We start from the raw sequence: 26,663 nt of genomic DNA on the forward strand, positions 1-26,663 counted from the left end.
CTGCTCCCCGCTCTGGCTCTGGTGAATTCTCTCGCCCTCCCGCGCTTCTGACTGTACCCAGTGCTTGTATAAAAACAAAGCAAACAAACAAACAAATAAATAAATAAAACATGCCTCTATTAAAAAAAAAATGAACAATGATGTAAAATATAAAGAAAGAAATTATATATATGTATATACACACACACCCCAACCATGCAAGAACAGCGGGCTGAGGAAGGGAGTGGGCAGCCTGGCTGGCTGTCTGAGCACAGGCAGGGGTTCTGGGCGTTGTGACAGGGGAGGCACACCCAGAGAAGAACTCGTGGGGTGTCCACAGCGCTGGCCCACTGAGCAGAGCAGGCTCAGGGGACCCCGAGGGGAAGAGCAGTTCATGGGAGCCCAGGGGTGACTCCTGCTGGCTCTTTCAGGATATCTGATAATAAAGGGGGTAAACTGAGGGCTGAGAAGAAAAGGCTTCATTTTGGGGTTTTTGTATTTTTTTTTTTTTTTTTTTTGCAACCTAGAAGGAGGGAGCCTTGGTGGGCGGGAGAGAAATAAAGCAGAAGGGAGTGAGGCAAGTGGTGGGATTTCTCATTGGACAAGCGAGGCTTTCCTCCTCAGCGACAGGGCTGTGGAGAAATCAGTCTCCATGTGGTCCCTGGACAACAGGGCAAAGCTCTGGATGGAGCAAACAAGGACAGAAAAGGGAATGTTCTAGAGAAAGGCCCCTCCCTGGAGGACTCTTTCCAGCCCCCCTCCCCACTTCCAGGCTTCCTCCCACTTGTACCTTTGCCAAGGTTCCCGTGCTGTAGGCTCTTCAGCCTCGGAAGGGCCCATCCTGGTGACCTGGGGCTATACCCCCACCCCCTGAAAGTAGATGGCAGCATTGCTGGCCCTCCGGCTCTCTCCTGGCCTCCTGGACCCTCCTTGCCCTGCACAACATGTCCCCACGGGGCTGAAGCAGAACTCCTTGGCCTGTACTGGCTTCTCATGGGCGGTGCTGGACAACACGCAGTTTGAGTGCCTGGGAAGCAGCGGCACACACCAGCACACACACAGTGGCCAGGGCCACATTGGCCACGTGGTCCTGTCCCTCTGCACCGAGCTGCAGAACAAGGAGCAGGTGGTGGAGGTGGACCATGGGGCCTTAAGAGCTCGAGTTCTCAGGCTGCCAGAAAATCCATTATTTCCAAGGAGGGGTCTTTACCAAATTTAATACAATGAATTTGAAGATGTGGTGGCTGAAAAACTGCTTGTCCCAGATGGCCATGGGGTCAAATACACCCCATGGACCCTTGACAAATGGTGGGCCCTGAACTCACAAGAGCCTCAGAGCTGCCCCTCCTTAGTCACACTCTAATAAGACCCAATTGCCATGCAAAAATGTAAACATTAAAATGACAGATAAAGCATGGGAAATTCCCATCACCTTTCCACGTTTTGGGAGCTTGCTATTGTAAGCACCACCATGGAGGGCACCGTAACTGTATCCAGGCTTAGTGCCTCCAAGGACTCAACCCTGCCTTGTTCCTCACCCCTCTGCAATCAAACTTCGCAGAGCTGTGAGGGAGTACTGGCACAGCTGACAAACAGGGAGCGCTGCTCGGGCAGGGCAGCGGAAATGCAGAGGAGTGTGCGCCGGCTCGAGTTGTGTGTGCGTGTGTGCAGCCTGAAAGTTCAAAGCACGCTGGAACATGGAAAGAAAGGTATTTGCCTGAGTGACTCAGACATGTTCCAGCATTTTCCCACAGGCTCCTGCACGGCCCAAAATAACTGCAAGCCTGGATCCGGTCCCCTGGCATGTGACCGCATCTGTATAATGTTACAGAACAGCGGGCACACCAGCCACGCTCACAAGGGAGCTGCAGCCATCACGGGGAGAAACAGCCATGGGAGGCATGGGCTCGCCGACACCAGAGGCCCAGTCCCTGGTCACCTGTCATAGACGGGGAGAAAAAAGTCCGGAGGGCAAACAGTTTATCCAAATTCACACCGCTGGGGATGAGAAGAGGCCAGTGGCAGAGCCAGCCCTAAGCTCCCATCAACTCTGTTATTTATGGGCTTGGAGTTCGGGCTTTATGGTTCTCCTGGGTGCCTACGTGCCACAGTGTGGACACATACAGAATTAAGGGGTGTCAGAATGGACCTGCCCTTCAGGGATCTATGGTTCTGCTTTAGAAATGATGTTAAAACAGCTAGAACACAACACACCAAAGGCCCAGGAAAGTTTGAGGAGGGCCGGCCTGTCCACAGGGGAAGAGTCACGAGAAGGTGGGCTCAGGTGGGCAAAATCTGGGAAAGAGAGCGGAGAGGCAGAGCTGACATCAAATGGAGGGGGTGCTGAGCTGAGAGGGGAACGCAGGGGTGCTGTGGAAGGCTGTGGAACGCAAACCCAGGCATCTGGGCACCAGCCTTCAGGCTGCAAATGGCTCCCAGTATGGACGCCATGATTTGCTAGTTCCAAGTCACCTGCTTCACCTGAGAAAGAGGGATAATCCCCTAGCATTTTTTTTTTAAAGATTTATTTTTTTTATTTTTATTTATTTGTACAAGCACTGGGTACAGTCAGAAGCGCGGGAGGGTGAGAGAATTCACCAGAGCCAGAGCGGGGAGCAGAGCAGGCAGAGTGACGAAGTACACTGCTGAGGGGAACAGCGGGCGGCAGGAGAGGTCTGCGGGCCATGGGGGACCCTCCTCCAGTGTCTGGGAAGCAGCTGGGGACCGAACAGGTGATGCAGAGGCTGCAGGCAGCTTCGCGACCCAGCGCTCAACCGCTGCGCCACCAGGGAGGCCCAATCCCTAGCATTATGACACATTTTTTAAAATGTGCTGAGGAAGAGGCCTAAGGTTACTCTCATACTTGTGGGGTGTATCATCCTTCCTTCATGGCCACCCCACTTGCCACGGTGGTGGGCCTAACATGGCCTTCGGGGTCCTGGGCCTTGGATTCAATTCCCGCCCCTGCTTGCGACTCTGGGTGTGTCACTCGTGTTTCCTCACTCACCTTGTGAGGATGTCAACAGCAGCTAGTGCTGACCATGGGCCAGGTGCGCCCCTCGAGTCTGAACTCCACCTCCCCTGCTCCATTTTACAGCTGAGGAAACCAGGAGAGGACAAGCGAGGTGATTCGCTTGTCCCTAAGCTGATACGTGAAGCTGTGGTTTGAATCCAGTTCTGACTGAAGCCTGTGTTCTGGACAACGATGTTCTCTTGAATTAGGGCGTGGGGATGATTAAAGAAGCCAACTCTTGGCAGATGCTCAGTGGATATGACTCCTGAATCCCTCATGGGCCATGTCACTTTCGTTAGGAAGAGCCGTGGCAGTTCTAGACCCAGCCAGCACCCCCTGTGAGGCCCAGGGACCACCCACACGGGTCTGACAGCTCCCACCCTGATATCCAGGCACCACCTAGTTTGGAGGATTGAAAATACTCTAACTACGTTAAAGGTAGTTGATGATGGCGATAAGCATTAAAAGTAATATTAGTCTAATTCCATAACAACCCAAGGAGGCTTCGTGTTGAGATCAATTGGAAAGAGACGCCCGAGTCACAGAAAGAAATGATCACGTGCTTCCTCTTTGTTCCTTTACAAAAAAAATAGGCTTTTCCCCATGTACACCTCTGAGTTTGTAGGATCACTCGTGTCTTTGGCCGTCGGCTCGTACTCCCCAAATGAGTTCACCCAGGAATGATGCTGGCGGCTTCCCATGGGAATGACTTCAAGCTTCCTCAGCAAGCACACCAGTGTGTATTTTTGTGTAGCCTCGTCAGGCACCAATATTAAACTCGATACAGTCATGGGGAATTCAGCCTGGGGGCTCTGAAGTCAGCAGGCTCCCTGGGAGTTCCACGGTGTCAGGCCTATCTTTCTCTTCCTTTTTATTTTCAGGTTCACTGGGTGAGCAGTTAGAAAAACAAAATCCAGCCCATTAGGGAGCTATGGTCCTTCCCAAGCTTTTAAAAAAACATTGACGCAGAAGGAAGGATCCTTCCACCTGGTGGCTTCCGGGCACATCTGATCCCTCACCCGAGGCTTCTAGGAATCCAACCTGGGGAGACACCCAGTCCTGGACCGGTGTGGGGGCTCTCAGAAGTGTCAGAGAGAGGACCCCAAGACTCACAGGCACATTCCCCTTCTCTGGGGACCTGGGCCCCAGCCTGGGCAATACTAGCAGCGGGCTTCCCTGTGCTAGCCTGAAGCAGCTCAGCCCGGAGGGAGGTGAGGCCGGCAGGCAACTGAGGCCAGGTGGGCAGAGCAGCTGTCCAAGGGCCCGGGGCTGGGCCTGTCTGAAGAGGTGCGCACTCATCTCTGGGTCCACAGCCGAGACCCCCTGGGTTCTAGTTGCAATCTGAGACTGGCAAGTGACCGTGAGTTGGTCTCTCAGGAGCTGGGCAGGGAAAAAGGTTACCAAGTCCAGGCCAGGCTTGTAAACACCCCTGCCATTCCATTCACCTGAGCCAGGAAGAGACACGCTAGGTGCTATTGTTCTTTTCAAAGTTTTAGAAACCACAACATTTGGCATTACATTATTTTATTTTCTTTTTTTAAAATGTAGCAGTTAAAGTCACTCCACATACAGATATCCCTATGCTCCTTGCACATTTTATCCTAGCTACAATCAGGTATTTCAGCTATGAGATGAAGAAAATCATCCCATTTAAATGGCAACATTTCTGTAAAACGGGTTTTTTACTTTTGTGATGGGAAATAAGACTCCCCACCTGTCCCCCCAAACTCCTTCAGTCCAGAGCTCACAACCATGGCCTATACGTGGTAGCCCGGCACAGAGAGGGCCCCCAAACAATAGCAATGGGGTTAAACTTTTGAAACAAGCAACTTCTTTATGGTACAGGGTAAGAATACAGAAGAAAAGCGTCATTTTCCTCTTAGCCCTTTTATTAGTGTGTTTTACCTCCACCCAGGTTACTACGGATCAAGCAGCTATGAATAATAAAAACCAACTGATTTAAAGTCTCTGAAATGCATGCAACTTAAAATTCCCTACAGCACACAGTCAGTTCCCAGTCTCTAGGTCGGAGCCGAACGCGGTGAGACTAGGGTGCTGGTGGGTTTCCAGCTGAGTCTGTCGTGCTGCTGGGGTTTGGCGTTGCCCCTTCTTTGGTTTCTGGCGGCTGGGGTTCAGTTTTGGGGTCTTCTCTATTTCCAGCACTTTTCTTATTCTTGTCTGCTGCCATCTCTATGATTTCCTGCAACGGCTGATCGGTCTCAAGGTTGCTGGGCTGGAGTTCGTAAACCTGCACTTGACCTGGGACATCTATTGCTTTCTGTTCCAGTTTTTCCAAGATGGTCTGAACCTTCCTGACGCCATCTCTCCGGGCCTGACGGACGTCAGCTCGTCCTTCAGGGTCTACGGAATCCAAGGCCAGCAGCTCTTTGGTCAAATACTCTTCTATCATCAGATACTTTTTGTCTGTCTTCTTGCCTTCAAAGTTGTCTACGGCCTGCTCCAGCCCCTGCACCTTCTCCAGGATGGCTTCTACTTTCAGCACACCTGGGTGTTTTGGGGGTGCCTCAGCTTCTCCTGGTTTGGGGGGTGTGGCTTCAGCAGGGGCAGGGCTGGGGGCTGCTTTCTCTTCTGCAGCCACGTTCTTGGGAGAAGAAGAGGCAGCAGGAGCAGCGGGGCTGGGAGGACAAGGAGCTGGGGCAGAGGGAACCTTCACTTCTACTTTCTCAGCGGGAGGTGGGGGCTTCTGGGAAACAGGCTGAGAATCCACCTCCTTGCGGATCACCTGAATCGGGATGTGTCCAGGAAGGAGTTCAGGTCCAGCTGGGCCTGGCTTGCTTTCTGGTTTGTTTTCAGGTTGGGGAATAGGCGAAGATCCTCGATGGGTCATGGGCTGCTGAGGAGAGGCAAGGACACAGAGATATTTTTAATAACTGGCTGAGAGTCACAGGCTGTTGCTTGTAGCTAGTACCGATTAGAAAGAACTGGGGATTGGCTTTTTAAAAGTTTAACAGTATAAAGGAGATTTTCAAAGTCAACCAACAGCTGTTACAGAGCAAAAATAAGGTATTAATCATGTATGAGGCCAGGCCATTTGTCATGCCTCCATTTACCACCTGAGACTATGGGCCTGTTACCTCTCACTGTAGAGGTGTTCCTTTGGCAGTGAAAAGACCAATCTGATTTTCAAAAATGCCTAAAGCTCACGTGGGCTGCTGGGCTGGTTTAGCTCCAGGCCAAGTCCTGTGACTCGGGTCCTTGGGTGGGGGTGTGGGGTGCCCTCTTCCTGTCCACTGTGGCACAGTCCTGCTCAGGGTGTGACCTTCCCATCTCCTGCTTCAGAACAGTTACAATTTTTTTTTAAAACCCATGACAGCCTAATGGTTTCTCCCCAGACTGATGCATTTTTTGAGAATAAGTGAGTTGCCCAAAATAGTTAACCCTAGAAGCTTTTTTCATGGGCACAGTGTGCCAGAGCTAACACTAGCCCGGGCTGAGACACTCTTTAATGTGACAATAAGCCACAGCGATATATTCTGAAATGAGCACAGCCAGAACAGAAACATCTGGGCTCTTCTGAGAGTACCATGAGCTTTAGAAATCACATACACTCCAATTCCATCAATTGGGAAGTAAGAGAGGGACAACATTATTTTTTAAAGTCCTCTCAATTCCAATTATAAAATTCCACTATGTTTGCTAAGGTCAAATCCTTGCAAGTCTCCAAAAAGGGCTCTTTGAACAAGCTATAAAAGGGAGGTCAAACAAAGATAAGGAGGTGAAAATAGGAGTAAATATTGTTCAGTGCTCATGGGAAATACATGGGAGAGACATGCACTGCTCTGCAAGTAGGCACTCAGGACGCCTGAGCTGGGGTGAGGGCCTGGGGGTCACTTAGCTAGTTGAACCCAGCAACCCCCATCTCATCAGATGTCTTTTGCCAACTCAGATGTCCTCAACTTTGGCCCTTAAGCACTCACGCGAGGGCCACAAGCCCCCTCCTTGGATCTCACAGCAAAGGTTGAGTAAGAAGTGACTTGAGACACACTTCAGAGGGGAAGCCCTCCAGCTGTATTCTTCAAAAATGTCAAGGTCATGAAAGCAAAGGCAGGCCGAGGAACTGTTCCAGACTGAAGGAGATGAAAGACACGACCTCTCAGCGTCGTGCTCACGCGCCTGGACGGGACCTCAGGGAGGGGGGAGACGCTGTACAAACTTGGAAGTGGTCTCTGTGCCAGGTAACAGCACTGGGAGGATGTAGATTTCCTGTATCTAATCAGGATTAGGAATGAGAATGCCTGTTTCTTGGGAATATATTTGCTGAAGTAACTAGGGGATAAGAGGGCATGATATCTACAACTCTATCTCAGTTATATAAACCATTTAGAGAGTGAAGAAATGACAAAGCACATGCAGCAACATGGTAACAAGAGTGAAAAGGGCACACTGGTGTCTCTGTACAAGACTTGTAATGTCTGTAAGGTTGAAATTATTTACAAATAAAAAAAGCTCAAAAAAAGTGGTGCTTTGTTACAGGGTGCTGGACAGGATCACCAGTTACAGTGAAAAGACACCCACACTTGTTTACAGGAGGTCTTCCTTCCAAAAACTGTGCCAGCCAGAGGCGGCTCAAGGCTGCTGCCTGCTCTGTCACTAAGGAAGCTACAAGTTGCTGAAATCAGAAGACCCCTCCCCCTCCAGGATGACCCCAAAGTCTCCAAAGAAAGGAGCAGACCAGGCCTGCAACCTTCACCACCTCCGGCAGCTACTCAGCAAGCTACCGGTCCTCCCTGTGGAGGAGGAGGGAGGTGTGAGCCAGGGCCCGGGTGCCAAGCTGGGAGCTGAGCTGAAGAGATAAGACACACACCTGATAAGGGGGCAGAGCATCAAGTGCTGAACTGAGGAGATTCATAAGAGGCGCCGGGGGAGGAAGAGGAGCAGGCTTCATGGAGGAGGTGACAGGCTGGTGCCTTTGAGGATGGGGGAGCTTGGGTTGTGAAGGCATTTCTGGGGGTGGATTGAGCATGAGCAAAGGCACAGCGCGAGGAATGGGCAGCACGGGGGTGCACAGTGCAATGGGGGTAACAGTGAGGAAGGACACAAGCAGAAGAAAGGCTGGGGTCGAGGCTGAGCTGTGTGGAAGAGTATGTGAGCCTTGAAAGGGCATGGGGGGCACTAAGGAACCTGCACCCCAGGTGTGTGATGCTAACTAAGTTCTACCCACAGTTTCCCACCAGGGTGGCTGGAAGTGTAAGGAAGTTGCAACAAACTATGAGCAAAAGCTGCAGAGAGGGCCTGCTGAGCGTCTGTATCCTTGTCCTGCAGCTCTGCTGCTGACCAGCCATTTCTGGGCTCCCCCGTTCTCCCAATTTCACGTGTGTGAACTAGTTAGGGCTGGCGGGGTCCCAGGGTACCTGCATAGAGCTCTCCGCCCCCCTAGAGTCGCTGCCGTGGCCAGGCAGGACCCCAACTCCCATACCTGAGGCCTGTCCACCACGGTGTGCACGCGGAGGGGCGACGGCGGGGGCACGGGCGTGGTGCTTCTGGCCGGAGAGCCCTCTCGGCTGGATGTGCCCCGGGCGGGCGGGCGGAACGGCGACGCGGCCCGCAGGGGCCGGGGGTCCCAGTCGTCCCCCTGGATCTTGTGGTACACGGGCTGGTGGGTCTGGTAGTCACCCTGCTGGGCCGGGTAGTGGGTCTTCTGGGCTTGGTGAAAGGAGGGCTGGGCAGCCGGCCGGGTGACGTTCTGCTCGTGGATCACAGGGATGGGGATGTAGCCCCGGGGGAGCTGGTGACTGCCCAGGCTGCTCCTGCCGGAGGAGGGCAGGCTGGCCGAGGAGGACGAGGATGAGCAGTCGGAGGCGGCTGGAGACTGGGATCGCTGCAAGACACAAAGGGTGGAGGAGGCCGGCCCCATGAATGACCCCGAGCCTTGGCACTATGACCTCGATCCTGTGTGCAGCTCAGGGACACACCTCTCAGTGGGCCTCCTGTCAACCTTTCCATTTTCAAAATGTGGGGTGAAGCCTGGGAGCTCTGGCGTCCAAGAGGCCTGGGTTCCAATTCTTAATAGCTCAACAGCTTTCAGAGTCTCAGGTACAACACAGAAGAGCTGCCCCTCTGTCCCCGTGCCCAGGCCAGCCTGAAGATGCAGTGACAGCCCCTGGAGGCGTGGCTCAAGGGCCACGCACAGAAGGGACTCCATCCACTGGTGGGACTGCTGCTGACTTCCCTTCCTCTTTCCTCAGTCCTGTCCCAGCTCATTGGCTGGGCACTGGGAGCTGGGTGGGTCCCTGTGTGTGGCCCAGACAGGCCAGGCCCCTTTCTCTGCCACATCACCTTCTGTTCACCAGGGAAATCAGGAGGGAAGGGTGTTTCCCCAGCTGGCTTCCCAGGGTCCTGTTAGCTCAAGATTGTTAAGATTTCTCTCATTAATGCGTCACTTTTGATTTTTGCAATGAGAACATCACCCGCATAGGTACTGCTTCTCCAACAAAGGCGAAGAGCCTCCAGTGACCCCACAATGTTGCTGAGTTTTTACCCCCAGGTTGGCAGTGGAGCCAAACAGATAGGGGCAGACGATCCCAACTGGGTGCAGAGTGGCATGATAACTGGTGCTCAAAAGCAGTGCCAGAGGACACGGGGCACGGCCCGCAGACGGGAAAACCAAAAGGGCTACTGTTTGGAATCCCTCGGGGGCACCAGCCTCACCCTCAGCTAAGAAGCAGCTTGAGAACTAGGCCTCAGACACCAGCTTAGTTAGCGTGAGGCTCACCGCCTTCTCAGGAAGCAGCTGCTGTCCTGCCTCCTTACTGTGGAGGCCTACCTGGGAGGGCAGGGAGGCTGTCTCATTTTCATATCAACACAGCTCCGAGCAGTTCTCCCACCACCTGCGTGCTTCTGACACAGAAAGCCCGGTGGGACGGCGGACACTGACCGGGAGCCGGAAGGCCAGGCCTCTAGTTCCAGCCGCACCACTTGCTTTTTATGCATTTGCACCCAATTCCGTAACAACAAAATAAGCCACGGGATCCCTGCAGCCCACCTGAAAAACACTCCTGTGACAGGCCGGGGCACCATGCAGGGACAAGGTCAGCCGTCCTTGCTGAGTGACCTCGATGCAGCAGGCCAGGCCCAGATGCCCTGTGTTTCTCAGGTGCCTGAACCTGGGCACTGGCATCAGGGTCTGGGAACAGCCGAGGACGTGGCACGGCTTCCTGGTGGCACCCCACCGGCATGGGCAGGACCTCGCCTTACCTCAGGTCCGTGGGAGGCTGGGGGCTGGGCTGCTGCAGCTGCAGCTGCTGCCGTGGCCTGACCACACTGTTTATCTGGCTGGGTGGCTTCCGCCACACCCCGCAGAGGGGACTGGGACCTCTGAGGAGCCGCGGTGGCCGCCTCGGTTCGGAATCGCTGCGTCCCAGCCAGGGGAGAGGCGTGGAAAGGATGTCGGCCCTCGGCGCCCTCGTGGAGCACAGGAATGGGGATGTAGCCTGGTCGGAGCTGGGGGTACACCGCCTGGCCTTCTCTAGTGGACAGCAGCCTGGGGCCTTCCCGAGAAGGGCCATTTGTAGAGGATGGCGTTTCCTAGAGCCGAAAGGAAAACACAGGCAGGTTAGAATCCAGGCAGGATGGCTGAGCACAGGGAGCGCGGCTGCTCCAGGCACCTGCGTCTGCCAGACACCCCCTCCCTTCAGAGGTTTCAGTTTGGCCAGCATTTTAAGAATTAGGAGCATCAAGAAAGGGGCCAAGGTACTTGCTGAGCACAAGAGAAGCCCCAATTTCCTGAACTGGTGAGACAGGCCCCTGGGCGCTAACAGCAGCGGTCTGTGCAGGAGCTCACAGCCCACCACTGTCTCCCCGGTCAGAGGAAGATGCAATTCCTCACACCAGGGACAGTCAGCTCCCCGGCTTCCAGGAGGCCCTCACACTGCCTAAGGAGACTGTGCCGTGCTGGACCAGAACCCAGGCCACAGTTCGGAAAGTTCTGCAGAGAAGGGGCAGTCAGCAGGGGCTGCCTCCTCGGGAGTAATTTCAGAACAAGCAGCAAGAAAGGGAGAGACACACGCAGGGAAGCAGAAACAGCACAGGAGGAGAACAAAACCGGGATTAATTATGTGGCTCTTAAAACGCAGCCAAGCCTGCTGGGCAGGCCGGGGTCCCTCTCCAGCTCTCACGCAGTACTCCCTGCAGCGGCCTGGCTATTTTGGGACCCCTGGGAAGGCCAAGTTCCAGCTGCACCGCAGAAAGAGCTCTCGTTTCAGACAACAAGGCCGGCGCTCACCGGGCGATGTCACTGCTCCCCAGGAGAGGCTGGCAAGCCGTGTCGGGACCCCCGCGGCTCCGGGGCTTATGTCCTGAGGACTAGTGAGTCCTTTTACAGAGCAGGGGGCTATGGGTTTGTGCCATTGGCCCATATCCAGTTAGGGGAACTATTATGGAGAGCTCAGTTAAGGAGGCAGCTCTCCGCACACAAACGCCGGAAGCTGAGATCTAGGAGCAGGCAGTGTGCACCGCCACGGCCGCAGCCCTGGCCACCAGCAGGGAATGCCGAGGGCTGATTCGTGTTTGGAGCTCTGGAGTTCACTTCTGTGTTTGTGTGCAGGCGTGTGCACCAAGAGGCTGAGCCCAGAATTTAGCCCTTTCAGAACCACAGGCAGCTTCCCTCCTGCTGAGACCCTGCCCGAGGGCCTCCACCCCCGGGAAAGGCCAGGGTGACACCGTGTCCTTGTGGACACCAGCAGACCAGCACTCTCAGATTAGACTGCCACGTGCTCAGGCCGCGGCATTATTTTTGCCTGCTTAACTCCCGGGGCACCTAAGAGCAGGGGGAGGGTCCAGGCTTCACAGTCAGATCTGAAATGCTGCCGTGAAACAGGCATCAAAAGGACTGGCAGCTCGGGGTGCTGCAGAAACCAGGCAGGTCCTTCCAACCACACGCTGGCACCCTTCCTTCCAGCCCCAAGAGGGGCCTGGACAAGTCCTGGGACCCTTCTCTGCTGGTCACCTCAGGGCACTGTTCCTCTCCACCCAGGCACCCCAGGAGCTGAGCCGTGAGCCAGCCTCCACTGACTACCTCCTGCTGAGTGTCCTGCTACCAAGTGTTAGGGGGAAAAGGATGTCCCAAAGCTATTTCCATATAGGCTTTGTGGACTCCACCCCCACCCCAGGTCAAAGCCAAAGACACTGGGAACTCCAAATCCCATCACCACCAAAGGGAAGGTGGCTGGGACCTGAGGGTGGGGTTAAGCAGCCAAGTGAGTATAAAGGCAGACACGTGGGCTTTGGGGGCACCCATTTTGGGCTCTCCACCAGCTCGCAGCGTCCGGCCATCTCTGAGAGTGACTTTGGGTTTCCAGGTCTTCGGATCGGGTAGGACGCATTAAAGACTTTATTTCCCTATTTTCTCCCTGAGTTGTACATTTTCCTTATTTCTTTTTCTCTTGTAAATAAACCTTTTATTAACCCTTTTGTGTGTGTCTGTAGTAGAGTATTCATAAGTCCCTTTAAAGCGCGCGGGTGAGGACACACAGCCAGGAACCCGTTTAATATCGGGGTTGCTTTATAACATAAGCACCTGGGGCACCCAACCAGCAAGGCATGATCCCTCCTAGCCAGGGCCTCTGAGGCAGTTTAAGGAAGCATAAAGCAAATAGGAGGCAAACCTACCCGGAAAGCAGGAAGCCCTGCAGATGGGGGAATGCACAGGCTCCCCTAGACAGGATCCAGGTTTATTCTGATCTGGGGTAATTCTCTCAACCATGGTGAGCCTCAGTTCCCTTCCCAAGGCAACACCCACCGGGCAGGACTGCTGTGGGGTCACTGGGAGCCACCCCAGGAGGCTGGCAGGAGGCACACAGCACCCGATTCCCCTCCCCCAACAGGCACACAGTCTGCTACTTAGACCCCCCCAGATGTCAACGGAATCAAGACTAAAGGACTAACTGATGGTGACAGGAGTCAGATGGAGGTGGCCCCCGAAGGAAGGGGTGGAGACTGGGAGGGTCTTCAAAGACCCTGCTGAGGGGGTGGCAAACAGGCAGGTCTCCCTGAACAAATCTATGGAACTACATACCTCCTGGGAGCCCCCACACTGCCGATCCCCTACCACATTCCACCCACATTATCCAGGTTTAACAGGCGAGGGTCGCCGGCCCCACGATTCAGCCTAGACGTCCTAGGGGCCTGGCTGAGGCCTGGCTCCTCCCAGGATAGCCCACCAACAGCTGGGCAGTGATGCAGCTCACTGGAGTTTGCACCTCCATTAAAAGAGAAGAAAAGGGAAGGAGACAAGGGGAAGGAGGAAGAGGATTCGCTCTGCACTTCCCGGGAGACAACCTCCAGAAGTCAGTTTAGGACCTGGGTCTTAAATGGCTTAGGATCAGCAGGGGAAACCTCCGCTCACTGCAGGGAAGGTGGGGTCAGGGGCAGTGAGAGGGGGTGGGGCAGACGCCACAGGGAAAGATAAGGCTGGAGGCCCAGAGGGTGGAGCAGCAAGGGAGGCCCCATTCGCTGCCCTGAGAGCTGCTGACTCCAGATGCCGCAGCAGGACAGGAGGGCAGAAAGGACACGCCAGGAAATGAGGTGAAGAAGTCAGGGCAGAGAAACAAGTGTGGGCAAAGCAGGGCTGAGGGCCTGGGCAGGAAGAGAGTCCTAGCATGAAGACAAGGAATGGAGGGGCTGCCTGCATGAGGGAAGCCTGCGTGCTGCCGCAGGCGTGAGGGCCGAGCAGCCTGGGGTTGACCAAGAAAGGGTGTGCCCAGCGGCACAGACTAGAAGGCGTGTGCGTGTGTGAGAACGATGGTCCCGAGGCTGCTGTTCCTCCAGCCCTCAACTTTCTGTGAGTTAAGCCTCATGTAATAAAAACCCACATCTTTTCAGAAGTTTCCATGAGAAGGCAGGCTCCCCAGCTTCCACCTTGGTGGGGATTTGTTTTTTCTAAACAAATCCCTGTGGGCCTCCCTGGTGGCACAAGGGGTTAATAAGCACACCACTAGGAAGCTGTTCGCAGCCTCTGTAGCACCAGTAAGTTCCCCAGCCAGGGAGCTGACCCACATGGCGCAGCAGACCTCTCCTGTCTCCCCGCTGCTCCCCTCAGCAGTGTGTTCCAGTACATCCGCCTGTTCTGCTCCCCACTCTGTCTCTGGTGAATCCTCTCACCGGCCCCCCCACCCTGCACCTCTGGCCTGTACCCCAGTTCTTATATGCATAAATAAATCTTTAAAAAAAAACAACACTGCATTAGACAGTAAGTTAAAAAAAAAAAAAACCCACATCAACCTTACAGGCTAGAAAAGCAAACATTTCTACCCGACTCATCAAATCACAAGTGAAACACCCCCCTTCTCCCCAGAAGGTCACCCAGGGAATACCAGCCTCATACCTTCATGATTTGACTCTCATTAGTCCTGCCCATGGCAAAGCCCAGTGTTAAAAGGCACTGCCCGAAAGATTCAACTTGTCCTTGGCCTCTTCTATGGTGTTCCTATTACAGACTAGTTTTCTAAAGGTAAATTTCAAATGAAAAAAAATAAAAGAAATAACGGTACAGTGTTTATGTCCTCCGAGATCAGGCCTTTTCAGTCCCATGAGGTGTCTAAGTTCAAGCACAGGTTCAGGAAGAACCTCCTGGCCACAACAGCACCTTCCGGTGGACTCTACCTGTCCCCCTCTGACTCCACTGGAGGCGGGATTCTGGGGAGTTGCTATTGAGTGGTCACAGGGACCAAGCAAGGCCTGGTGCCTCCTCACTGCCTGCCTGCAGCTTCCCAAGGGTGCTGATGGCGTTCTAGGCTCCTGTCCCCCAGCTCAGCTTGTCACCCTTCTCCCTGGGTAGAGAAGCCAGGCGGGCGCACAAGCTCATCAGATCCATCAGCAAATAAGAGGCGCCTCGGGCCTGCACTGCTGACCTCACTGCACTTATTTGTAAAATGGATTAGTTGATTCTCCATTCCTTGTGCAAGGATTAAAATCCCCCCCAGGTGTGTCTCAGTGCCCCAGGGCACTAAACCACTCCATGGGATAAAAACCAGGAAAATTTACTCCAGAAGCTGAAACCTGCCTTCTGAAGTACCAGATATTATTACCAGAGAAGCCTGCGGTCAGGTCTGGGCCTGGGTGACCCTTGAGCTTAAGGCTGAACTTCACCCCAGCAGCGTGGGCAGGCAGGGAGAGGCAGGTGAAAGGAGACTGTCCTATACTCCGGGGTCTGTCCCTAAACATGTGGGGCCTCACATTTCTGGGCCTGTTTCCATAGCGGCAAAATGGCAGGGGGAAGGGATGGTGTGCGGGACGGGGGAGAAGAAATGTTCTGGGAAGCAGTGGTCCTCCAGCTCCAGGGGCCAGGCGTGCAGGGAAGGCAGAGTGCACCACCAGCCAGCCCCAGGAAGTCCACTTCAGCAGGTATGTGGTGAGACCCAGCAAGACTGCACCGCACCCGGGAACTGACCGCGTCAGGGTCCTCCTGGCTCTCCCCTTTGCAGTGACCTCTGATTTCCATCTACCTAAAACTCAAAACCCAGGAAAAGTTGATGCCTAAAAGTCAAAAGTGACCACGCTAGCTGCTCTCGGTTAACTATCAGAACCCTCTGGAACTCAAGGTGGCTCCCAGAGTTTCAGGGCCCAAATGAAGAGGTGGCAGCCCCTGCAGAGATCCCAGAAGGACTCTTCCTGTGTCATAAAAGCAGGTGGGAACAAGAGTCCTCCAGCACCCGCAGGGTGCCAACCTCCGCACTGGGGTTGCCTCAACCCATCCACATCCATGCCCTGTACACTGTGTGGCCTCTAGACCCTAGAAATGCCCCTCAGGACTCCCCAGCCCACAGCCCCATGGCACAGCACTCTTAACCAAGTGGGCTCAGCACCTCCAACAGCAGCCTTCGCAGTGGTCTGATTCGAGAGCAACTGGCAACAATAGCCACCGAGGGCCACCCGAAGCCCTGGAGGCTTAAGTGGGACACGGAGCCGATTATCTGGGTTTTTAGGCCACAACAGCCACGCACTGGTTCAGTGTTGACTTTTACTGATTATATCTAAAACAAAGAAAAAAAGATGAGGAATCCTGGAACTCCCCATGTATCTAGGACTTGGCTCAAAATTAACTGGTTTGGGACACCTTTTTCAGGCTGCAAACAAAAGGAAAACTTCCTTCTATAGTGCAAATCCCAAGTTCAGCTTCAACCTCCTACCCCAACTTTCCACTTGGTCCGGTGGCCGTAGATGTGACTCAAGTATGGTTCCAATTTGATATATAAAATGGCCATTCGCATTCCCACAGCCAAACTTGGAATTGCTTCCGTTTCCACTGGAGTGTGATAAGGGGTCGGAACCACCGCGCCGGCGCTGTGCGGGGCACGGAGCAGACACAGGCCGATTGTGAATAACAGGCGGGGTCCACATCCACCAAAGTCCACTTACAACACTTCTGGTCAGACCAGTCTGTGCCAACCACAAACTCTAAGCAATCCCGTCCCAGGTGACTGGACACTCACCTGATACTCTATCCCCGGATTAATGAGATGCAAGGCCCAATGTGCCTCTGCGGGGGGAGCTTGTTTTTGGAAGAGGAAACTCAACATTGCTTCTGTGTCCAACAAAAGGCCAGCCCAGCACGAGCACTGGCCTTTGAGCTGCCATCTAGGGCTCCTGGCTAGTAAGACTCAGTTTCCCCAGCTGTACAAATCCCATACCCGGACCTCCCTGGTGACAAAGGGGTGAAAGACAGCGCTATCAAGCTATCGCCAGCAGCACCGCGCAGCAGACCTCTCCTGCCTCACCGCTGCTCCCCTCAGCAGTGTATTTCAGTAGACCCTCCTGCCTCCCTACTCTCTCTGGTGAATCCTCTCACCCCCCGCACCTCTGGCTTACACCCCAGTTCTTGTATGCATAAATAAATAAATCTTTAAAAAAAAAAATCCCATACCTCCAAGGGATCTTTGCAAGATCTAAGTGAAATAAGGCAGGAGGAAGTCACCAGAAAACTCTTTCTCCACAAGAACAGTCCATGCTCCTATATAATCACCCTCCCTCATTCCACAAATAGTTATGATGGACCTGGTTTTTCTTGAGCAGCAGTTGACGTGGCCTGTGGTTTACAAAGGCTGGCTCCTTGATGGTCTCATCATGCTCAGTCAGAACTCTCACCTGGTAGAGTTAGAAACCCCTTTATCTGAGAACCTTAAGAGCACAACTTAGCTAAGATGCCATTTTCTCTGAGAACTGTAGCTGAAATTTCATAACCTGGAATTAAACACAGTCAGAACCAACTCCAGGTCCTCTACACTCCTCTCGTCCACAGGCCCCAATCCTGCCTGCACTCCGGGCAAACTCAGGGCTGAGCATCAAAGCCCAATCTGCAGAGACTGCTCCTGGCACACATGCCCCTGGGAGCTGGTGAGGAAAGCCAAGTCTAGCAGGGGTAGGAGTATCCCCCGGGAGCAGCATCTGCTGGTGCCTCCCCAGCATCCTACCACCAGCGAGTCTCTGGGCGCTGCTCCCCTGCCGGCAGGAGAGCTGGAGGCTTGGTCAGAACACAGCCTCCCCAGTGTCCCACCCACCCCTGCAGCCCCCTCAGGGACCCATGGGGCAGATGTGGCCACGGTCACAAGGGAAGTTACTGCAAAACCAGGCCGAGAACCTGGGGAATTACCAACTACCTACTTCCCTCCACTTCAGAAAAAAGTAGCAGCACCTGCTTTAATCAATGGATGGAAATCACAGTGGAAAAGTACCTACAATTTGCAAAGCAGGAAGCAAACTGTCTGAACTGAGACGGAGACCTCCTCAGGGTACAATTCATGGTTTCTCAAGGACTTGCCTCGTGCTCCAGGGGAGCACTGGTCTGTCCCCAGCCTCTGCCCGCTAGACACCAGCCACGGGGGTCTTTCCTGGTATCAGGGTTGCAGCGCTTTGTCAGACATGCATTCTCTACAAAGCACAATTTCCCCCCAAGAAAGAAATCTCCATCCACTACCTGCAGCCTGAGCAAGAGCAGACCTTCTCGGACCAGTGTGGGGACCTCGAGGGGGAGTCCTGGGGGGGGGGGGCAGCTTTTCAAAACATCCCTGCCCCAACCACCACACGGGCAGGGGGGGTATGGCAATGAGAAGACCCCTCCCTCTCCTTCCACCTGCACTCAGAACTGGGTCCAAAGCACTCAGAACTGGGTCCAAAGCAGCAGTAGCAACAGCTGGCCCTGACTTAGCTGTCTGTTCCTGCCAGCACAGTCCCAGGTCCTCACAGGGGCACCAGTGGAGACGCCTCCCAAGTAGTCAGAGCGGAGGGTAAACAGTGCAGGAGCAACACCCCAGGCCTGTTTTCAGGGGAGGGCAGGTTGGGGGTGGGGAAGTCTACGGGCTGATGGGGCTGTGGGCTGCATGTCTGGTGGAGGCTGCAGAAGGCCCAAGAGCTTTCATCGACCTCCTGGCTTGAGTTCCTGCCCGATGCCTACAGGCCCCCGGCAGTGGGGGTCAAAGATCAAGGCAGTGGGAAGTGGCACAAGGCAGGCAGGAGAGGAGGCCTTGCTTCTGAGAAACAAGACTTCAGGCCTATCTGCTTGCAGACACACCCATGACCAAGAAGGGCCCTTCTGTGGGGAAAGCCAAGTGTCTACCTGTCAGTCCTACTTGTGGGTGGAGGCACAGGCGTTTCCATGGATAGCGTGCTCATGCGTGTGATCACACCCTGACTCAACATTTCCCACAGCCCTGGGCCCCCACAGCCCTGCGCCCCCACAGCCCTGGGCCCCCTGATGCCTAAAAGTCCAAAGTGACCACTGTAGTTGCTCTCAGTTAACTATTAGAATTCTCTGGAACTCAAGGTGGCCCCCAGAGTTTCGGGTCCCAAATAAAGAGGCGGCAGCCCCTGCAGGGATCCCAGAAGGACTCTTCCTGTGTCATAAAAGCAGGTGGGAACAAGAGTTCCCACAGCCCTGCTGGACAGGTACTTGCTATGCCCATTTTACAAAAGGGGAGACTGAGGCGCACGAGGGCGGGCTGTTTATCTGAGATCACCAGACTCCAAGGATCTGTTACCTCTCACTATTCCTGCCACCTGTGCACTGTGTGACAAGTGTCTGTGGTAATGTCCTCAAGCCATCTTCCTGGGGTAAAAGGCTGAAGGAAGAGAAGCACTTCATTTTGCCCGGTCAAGCTGGGCTGAGGCGCAAACCTGGAACATTCAGTTCGAGCGTGCTCCGTGTCAGGGAGCCATTGCTCCCTGCTGAGTCATTGCCTGGCCAAGGCTGGCAGGGAGAGTAAGGGCAGCAGCCAGTTCTGAGTCACCACAGCCCCGGGCCTCTGCACGCGCCCAGCTTGGGGCTTCTGGGGGGAGAAGACCCAGATCCACCTGCAGGAGAGCTGGAGAGCGGGTCTCTGCTCCAGCGTGCCCTGGGGTAGGACTACCTGCAGGAGTCAAAGAGCGAGGGCAGCCTTGTCCTCTGCACCCCCGTGCTGACCTGCCCTGCAGTTCCAGCATTTAAACTGTTCACTCATTCGCTGTCCTAAGCCCACCAAAATAACTGAAAAAATAAAAAGCCCACCCTCAGCTCTACTTTAATGAATACTAAGGAAGTGATTTTGAAAGTGGAAATGTTTGCTCCCCAACAGAATGGCAAGGCATTTCCTGAAGGAGGCTCATCTCCTCTTACTGGGGACTTGGCGCTGTGCTGGGGGCACCGGGGCAGCCGAGCCATTTCCAGGCACTTGATGTCAGCAGCGAGCAATCAGCAATTCTGGGCTTTTCTGAATTGACAGTGAGTAAGAAGCAGTCTGAGCCGACTGCCAGCCACATGGGGAAAAAAATGACGGGAGACTTGGTTCCCAGCGCCCCAGGCAGCTCGCTGAGCAGCTGTGGATTAGCGTGTCTGCCGCCAGCAGCTCCCAGTGCGCAGCAGGCCCGCTCCAAGATGCTGTGTCACTGCTGGGGACACAAAAGAGCTTCTCTAAATCCAGCAGGATGAACCGACAGAATCAACACCCACATCCTCGGTGGAGAAAAGGCCATTCAGAAATTCAAGAAAAAAAGAAGCAGGCCTCTGGAGGTGTGTGCAGTCGGGGGCCACACTGCAGCGTGGGGACCCCGCAGAGGGACACCAGCCACACACAGGGGGTCTACACGCCCTTTAACCAGCCTGCCCTCACCAGAGCCCTGGCCCACATTTTACTCTTCTCCACACCAAATCACTGGATTCTTACTGGGCCCGAGGCCCTGCCAGGCACTGCAAGGGTGAAAGATGAGACAGTCAAAGGCTCAGCCCACAGGGACGTGACCCCAAGGCAAGGCAGCCAAATGGCACCTTCAGGAAGGAAGACTCCAGTTGGAGCCTCGTGGAGTGCAGAGCAGGGACAGCCTGCTCCCAACCAGACAATGTGGGAAACGCTGTGGAAAAGAGCATCAAAGCAACAGCACCGCGCTCTGCGTGGCGTTTGACAGGGAGGTGGTGGCCGGCAGCAGGACTCAGGGATGAATGAGGAGCGAGGACTTGGCCCATCTCCTGGGTTCAGGCAAGAAGCCAGCATTTCTGACCGGCCCGTACAGAGGTGAACTCAAGGCTGTTTATCCCTGGGGCTGTGCCTGGCAAGCACTGGGTAGGAAGGACTTTGGAGAAGCAGCTGGACCCCCAGGGACAAGTCTGTCTCTCCCTCAGGTCCTCCCAGCCCCCCAAGGACCTTCTGTTCTGTCCCAGCCGACAGGTCTCAGGACACCCATGTCCCCTCTCCAAATCTGTTTTCTCACACATTGGACACACCTAGTAGTTTCTAGCTCAGAGAGCTGTTTGGAGGGTTTGAAGAGAGAAGTTTGTACAGGAACCTTCCAGTGTCTGGCACATGTATATAAATATGTTGACAGACAAAAAGATATTAGGTTTGTTTCTTCCTAAAGAAGCTTTGCCAGCTGCCTGGCTTCCTGAAAAGCTGCCATGGCCCCCAAAGAACTCTCCATGGGAAAACCTACAGACTTCATCACGTCAGGTGCAACATGAAGAGAGGGCGGTGAGGCACTTCCCACGTCCGCAGAAGGAGGGGATCTGGAGTTTAGCTTCAAAAGTCCAGCTGTGAGTCTGAGACCTGGGTGAGCTGGGAGAGAATAGGGGGGTGCAGGTCAGATTCGCTAGCACTGGGGAGCCAGGAAGGGCTGAGGACACCACAGTCAGGTGACAGAAGGTTCTCTGGTCTTCATCAGGATGCAGGGTCTCGGGGTTCCTGACAAGCAAAGCCCTTGTGTAATGCTCCCAGTTTTCCTATGTAAAAGTGCCTTTAATATTCAGGAGCAACATGAAAACAGCGAAAGTCTGAAGGATAAGAGTAGGTTTGGATGATGCTTGGCTTCCTATTTTTGATGATCAACATCGGGTATTTTTAAATGTCAATAGGAAGCACTGAACATGTAGAGTGGTTTATGGAAGTCAACCGTGTGTCATTCCAGAAACAAGGACAGCACTAATCAAGCCTCATGGGTGCTGTGAAGCTCTCTGACTCACCACCAGCTCCCCCGGCCCCCTAAGAGCATCAGACAGCTAAGCCTTCCTGGGTCCTGGCTAACATCAACCACCACCACCATCCCGTGTACCACGCTGCCCCCATAAAGGACGAATCCACGCTACAAAACAGGGGACAAATCAGCGTGTGCCAAGCCTAGCACAGCCTTCTTGAAAGGGGAAAAGAAAGGTCCTGGGTGAGCTGGACTCCTGCGGCACTTGGCCACCCGCTTTATCCTCCCCAGCAAATCACTGTTCATCAGTCTCGAAGGAATTTGCTGCGCTGACTCCAACTGGCTCGAAATACAGAGGAAAGCATGGCCACTCGCTCACTTCCTGACTGTGCTCTGGCTCCGCTAAGAGGCACAAGAGCTTGCAATCGATCCCCCACGAGCAGAATGAGCTCATCTTGAGGAAAATTCAGGAGGCTCTGCTGAACCTGAAGCAGAATAAATGGGTTTCTCTCCTTCAATCATAACTCAAAGCATTTTCAATTTCCTCTGAAAGGCTGGTCCTGCCTCTCTCTCTCACAGGCCGGAGTGTAATCTGTCAAACGTCTATGGTGAGCTTGTGCAGGGGGGGCAGGGCAGCCAGGGAGGAAACACTCCGGCTCACTTCTTCCTGGAGAACAGGAGGCTCTTACCGCTTCCCCACACCCATCCTGCCAGTCTCCATCCCTTCCCATGCCCACCCGCTTCATTCACACCCCAGAAGCCAGTTTCACCAAGACGGAAAATGGAGGGTCAGGTGCTAGGCAGGTGCTACTTGAGGGGTTCCAGGGCCCACGTATAGCAAACACGGAGTCACAGCTCCCCCACAACCAAATGGGATCACCGTCCATCAGTGGCTCCCAGATATCAGTCTGGTAGAAGCAGAATCATCAGGGAAGATTTTTTGACTTACAGATTTCTGCGTCCCACTCTGAGCAAACAGATTCAACATGGGGGGCTGTGGGGGTGGTGGCGTGGGGGTGATTCGACCAGCAATCTGTGCCCCTGAAAGTCTTTGTTGGAGCCTGCCAGGCTTAGGACTCAATCTCCTCCTACAAGGAGGGTCTCCTAGTCCCAGGGAGGTTGGTGAGGGAGCGGCCAGTGCCCTGCTCCTACCTGACCTGTTTATCCCGTAAGGAGAGCAGGGGGAGCGGCTGCCTGGGCACTGTGCATCTCCCGACTCCAAGGAGAACACCAGCCTCCCTGCCAGGGAAGGGGCCAAGACTGGTATGAACTTGCCAGGAGATTAACGGGAAACCCAAGTGCGCAAAGAATTGGACCACAGGGAGACTGCAGAGGGGGAGGCTCCACTGCTCAGAGCAGAGCTGGATAAAGTCCAATGTTCTGCCTCTGCCAGCCCCCCCTTTGCAACCAGGGGCCAGACACTTGCTTTCACTCGCCCCACCCCCACCCCCTCACCCAGAAATGGAGAGGGTCACTCCAACACTTCAGGGGCTCTGGGAGGATCGCCTGTGAGTGCCAGACTATAAAACAAAACACAAAGTTCTGCTGTTTTTCTTCTTTCCGCAAAAGTCCTTTTCCTTTAGTAACATGGTCAGACTGTAACACCCAAAAGCTGTCTTCCTGCAACCCCCACCCCACCCTCGAAGGGGCTTCTGCTGTTTTCTATGCTCAACAAATAGCTTTGCAATGACTGAGGGCACCTCCTCTCTAAGGTGAGGATGCTCTGAGGATCCTCGTAGCTCAGCTCTCCCCAAATCGCCCTTTGTTTTACACCAGGGTCTTTTTTCATTATGGATTAAGAAAAGGATTTCTAACATAAAATAGTACTGAGGGATTTTCTGTTGTCTTAAGTCTGGAGCAGATAGAATTTAAAGAAGCGAAAGTGAATTAGTCACCCTGATGTTCTGTGGCTATCAAAGCACTGAAGCCAGCCCAGAGAGCAATGAGCTGCACGTCAGTCCTCTTAAGTTCTGGTGCCAGGCCAACCAGCTTCGAGTAGTTAATTTGGTAAAGAGAACTCATTTCTTCAGCTGATGACATCCAGTGACCGCCATCCAAGCAGTCCCAGCACAGAGGTCAGCCACCCAATGCTGGGAGGACACAAAAATAACCCAGTATGCCAGTCTGCATACTTCTCCGTTTCATAAAAATCCAAGCCCCTCTCCCTTCTACTGAGCCATGCACTGCCTCTTAACGGGCCTTTCGGCTGCAGTTCAATCTGGGCTTCAGTATCAGCTGAGTGACCTTTGGAAACACTCTTGAGCTTTCTTTACCAGGAAAATACAGAGGCTGATCTAGAAGATCTCGAAGGGCCTTTCAAACTTCTGTTAAATCTTCAAATCAATTTTTCCAGCATCAGACTTCTGATTGGGTAGCTCAGAATTTCTATTTACTGAGAGCAATTATAGCAGTAACTCAACCTGTTTTTTCCCATGAAAAGGTTTACGAAACCATAAGCAGGGCCAAGCCCATTCACAGGACGGGTGCAGGAAGATCTCAACTTGCTGGGTGAGTTTCACATTGAAAACAAAGAGCTGACAACCCGGGTCTTACCCTGCACTCAGGTGGATATGTTCATACTTGAGCTTCACTCACCACAAAGGGTGACAGCAGATAATTTTTTTTAAGCACGCTAACAATCCACATTCATGCAGGCCGTAGGAACCGGGCCGTTTTGGGATGAAAATTAGTTTCACCCAATTACTGCCGGAACAGATGTGTAGAAAAGCACATACGTGTGTGTGTGCCCATCTCAGATAATTCACATCATGCTCATTTTCACATCAATCACACAGTTTTGAAGAAATGTTAAGTTGCCGAACGTACATCTCACCGTTGGGCACCAAAGTTTCTATATTTTTAAGGAAAAAAAAGTGCACAGAAATGAAGGTGATGATTCAGGTCTTTCTTTGTACAAAGTGTCTTTCATTCTGTGAATTTCTGAATCTTCAAAATAATGTATCAGCTCTTTATGGGTTTTACTTTTATTTGGCCTGGATAGCATATTACCCTTTCTCTAACTTGGTCTTTTTTGCCAAGCTTTTCCTTTTGGAAAATAAAATTTATAGCAAGTTGCAAGAGTAGTACGAGGACACTTTTTTTTTTTTAAATTAAGAGGATGATTCCATATTTATCTTTCCAAACGAGCGTGCTCCTAAGGGTTCAGGAGTATATCAGGCACACATCTGCTGCGCTCACAAAAGGACTACGACTCAGTTACTTGGGTATTAGAAACAAATCCGAGGTATTTTAATGCCCTAACAAAGAAGGGAACGTATGCCATTACCACATCATTCTCGCCCTGGCCAGGGTGAGGCAACGCGGGGCGCCCGGGCCCTAGAGGAAGGCGCACATCCTCAGCCTGGAGACTGCCCGGGAGAAGAACGTCTTGGTTGAACAAGTCATACCAGGGTTTATTCTTATTGAAAAGTTTCAAAACAACACGGTTTTAATTTGAAATCCGGGCGGGGGGAGGGAAGCCTTTGCTCGGGTTTCCTGAGTCACTGTCCGAGAGGAGAGACCCTCGCCCGGGGCAGGAGCTCACCGGGGCGAGCCCCGCGCCCCCCGCGCCAGCCGGGCCCCGGCCTCTGCCCCGGCGCGAGCCCAGCCCGGAGGGCGCCGGACCTCGGCCCAGCGGCGGCGGCGCAGAGGCCTCGCCGGCCTCGGGGGCTGCCCAGGCCGCTCTGTGCGCGCCCGGCCGGCGCCCGCCCTGGGCCTCGGCCCTGCGAACCGGGCCGCGCGGATCGCAGCTCCGGGGCTGCGTTTGGCCCCGGGACGGGCACCCCCCCCCACCTCCCTCCCTCCCTCCCGAGCCCGGGCCCCCAAGGGTGCGCTGGGCGACCCGGCTCCGGGCGACCCGGCTCGAGGCACGCGGCGGGGCGCCCGGGGAGCCGGCGCCCGGGGTGTCCGGGCGCCCCGGGGCCCTCGCCGACCTCGGGGCCCCGCGCCCCGGCCCGCGCCCTGGCCGTCGAGCCCGGCTCACCTTGGGGCCCTCGGGGGGCACGCGCGGGTCGTTCCACGTGGTGGTGCGGCTGTTGTGGTCCACGAAGAAGGGCCAGCCGGTCTGCGGGTCGATCTTGATCTCCCAGCCGGGGGGCAGCGGGTCGCGGTCGCCGCTGCCGGACGCCATCGGCACCACCGGGGAGTGGGTGGCTGCGCTCATGCTGGGCCGGGCCGGGCCGGGCTGGGCGGTGCGGGCCGGGGCGGGCGCGGGCTCCTCCGGCGGGGCGGGTGCGGGCCGTGCGCGCCGCGACGTGTCCCGAGGCCGGCGCCGGGCGCCCTTATGAATTGAGGGAGGGGGTGACGTGGCCCGAAAGGGGTGGAAGTGTCTGGAAATAGCCTCCCCGCTGCCAAGGGGGACGGAGGCGACAAAGGGAGGCAGCAACTGGCCGGCTAGAAACTTCTGGTCCCATCCAGAGTTGGCGGCGGCTCGGGTTGGATGCGGAGCTCCGCCCTGAGTCATGGGCTATAATCGGGGCGGGGCGGGGCGGGGCGGGGCCTGGGGCCGCCCCTCCCCCGCACCCCGCGCCCCCCTGCGCCCGCGGGGAGGGGGGCGTCGGCGGGTGCCCGGCGCCCCGGGGAGGGGCGCGCCCGGCGAGGGGCCTGCGGGGCCGGCGAGCCCCGGGGCGTCCTCCGTGCGCCCTAGGCCGGCTTCGGGCTCAGCCGCGCCCCCACTTCTTCCAGCTTGTGGGTGTTCCCGGGCCTGGGAGTCCGCGCCGGGCCGCCGCCGCTCCTGCGTGTAAAAATAAAAGTCATCGTTAGGCATTAAAGCCTTTGGTTTCGGAGGAAGGAGACTCGCCCACCGCCGCACACCCCCCCCTTGGCACCCCATGTAATGAATGGCTCGGGACGAGGACGGCCCTCAGTTTCGTTTTAATCACTCCGGGATTAAGGGCCTTGGGGAGCAGCTCTGGAACTCACCTGCTGTCCTTTAGCAACCCCAGAAAGACTGCGTGCGCCCCGGGCTTATCCTCGGGAGCCTCCTAGCTCAGCTGCAGAAACTTTCATTGCAATGAACAATTTTAAAGAAAAATCATTTTGGGGGCTTTGGTCTGTGTGTGTGTGTGTGTGATAGAGGCTGATTCTTGCCATCTTAATTGTTAACTTCCACTTGGCAAGTGGCGACTGAACCGAATCATTGACGCTCATTTTTTGGGTTGATTCCATGGTGGTGGCACTTGTAAACTCAACCAAGCCCCACGATTCCTCTGAGAAAAGAGATCGTCTGGGAGGGTCCATTTTAGATCTCTGAGCGTGCGGAGTGGTTCCCCTTACCAGAAACGTC

The 26,663-nt window shown here is 54.6% G+C and overlaps 1 protein-coding gene across 2 annotated transcripts; it reads right to left on the reverse strand.

Moving 5' to 3' along the window:
* Nucleotides 1-4,321: 4,321 nt before the first annotated feature.
* On the reverse strand, nt 4,322-25,541 carry BAG3 (BAG cochaperone 3). 2 transcript variants are annotated; one of them, XM_037496129.2, is made up of 4 exons: nt 25,362-25,541; nt 10,208-10,537; nt 8,430-8,831; nt 4,322-5,843 (listed from the first exon to the last, which is right to left on the reverse strand). In XM_037496129.2, the coding sequence occupies exons 1-4, from the start codon at nt 25,539-25,541 to the stop codon at nt 5,040-5,042; spliced, it is 1,716 nt and encodes a 571-aa protein (XP_037352026.1). In that variant the 3' UTR covers nt 4,322-5,039. The 2 variants fall into 2 exon arrangements, with proteins under 2 accessions (XP_037352026.1, XP_037352025.1); XM_037496128.2 differs by having other exon boundaries at nt 4,322-5,846.
* Between the last annotated feature and the right edge of the window lie 1,122 nt (nt 25,542-26,663).

The sequence above is a fragment of the Talpa occidentalis genome, unplaced genomic scaffold (genome assembly GCF_014898055.3).
Source record: "Talpa occidentalis isolate TD23 unplaced genomic scaffold, MPIMG_talOcc4v2.1 talOcc4.8, whole genome shotgun sequence".
Lineage (NCBI taxonomy): Eukaryota > Metazoa > Chordata > Mammalia > Eulipotyphla > Talpidae > Talpa > Talpa occidentalis.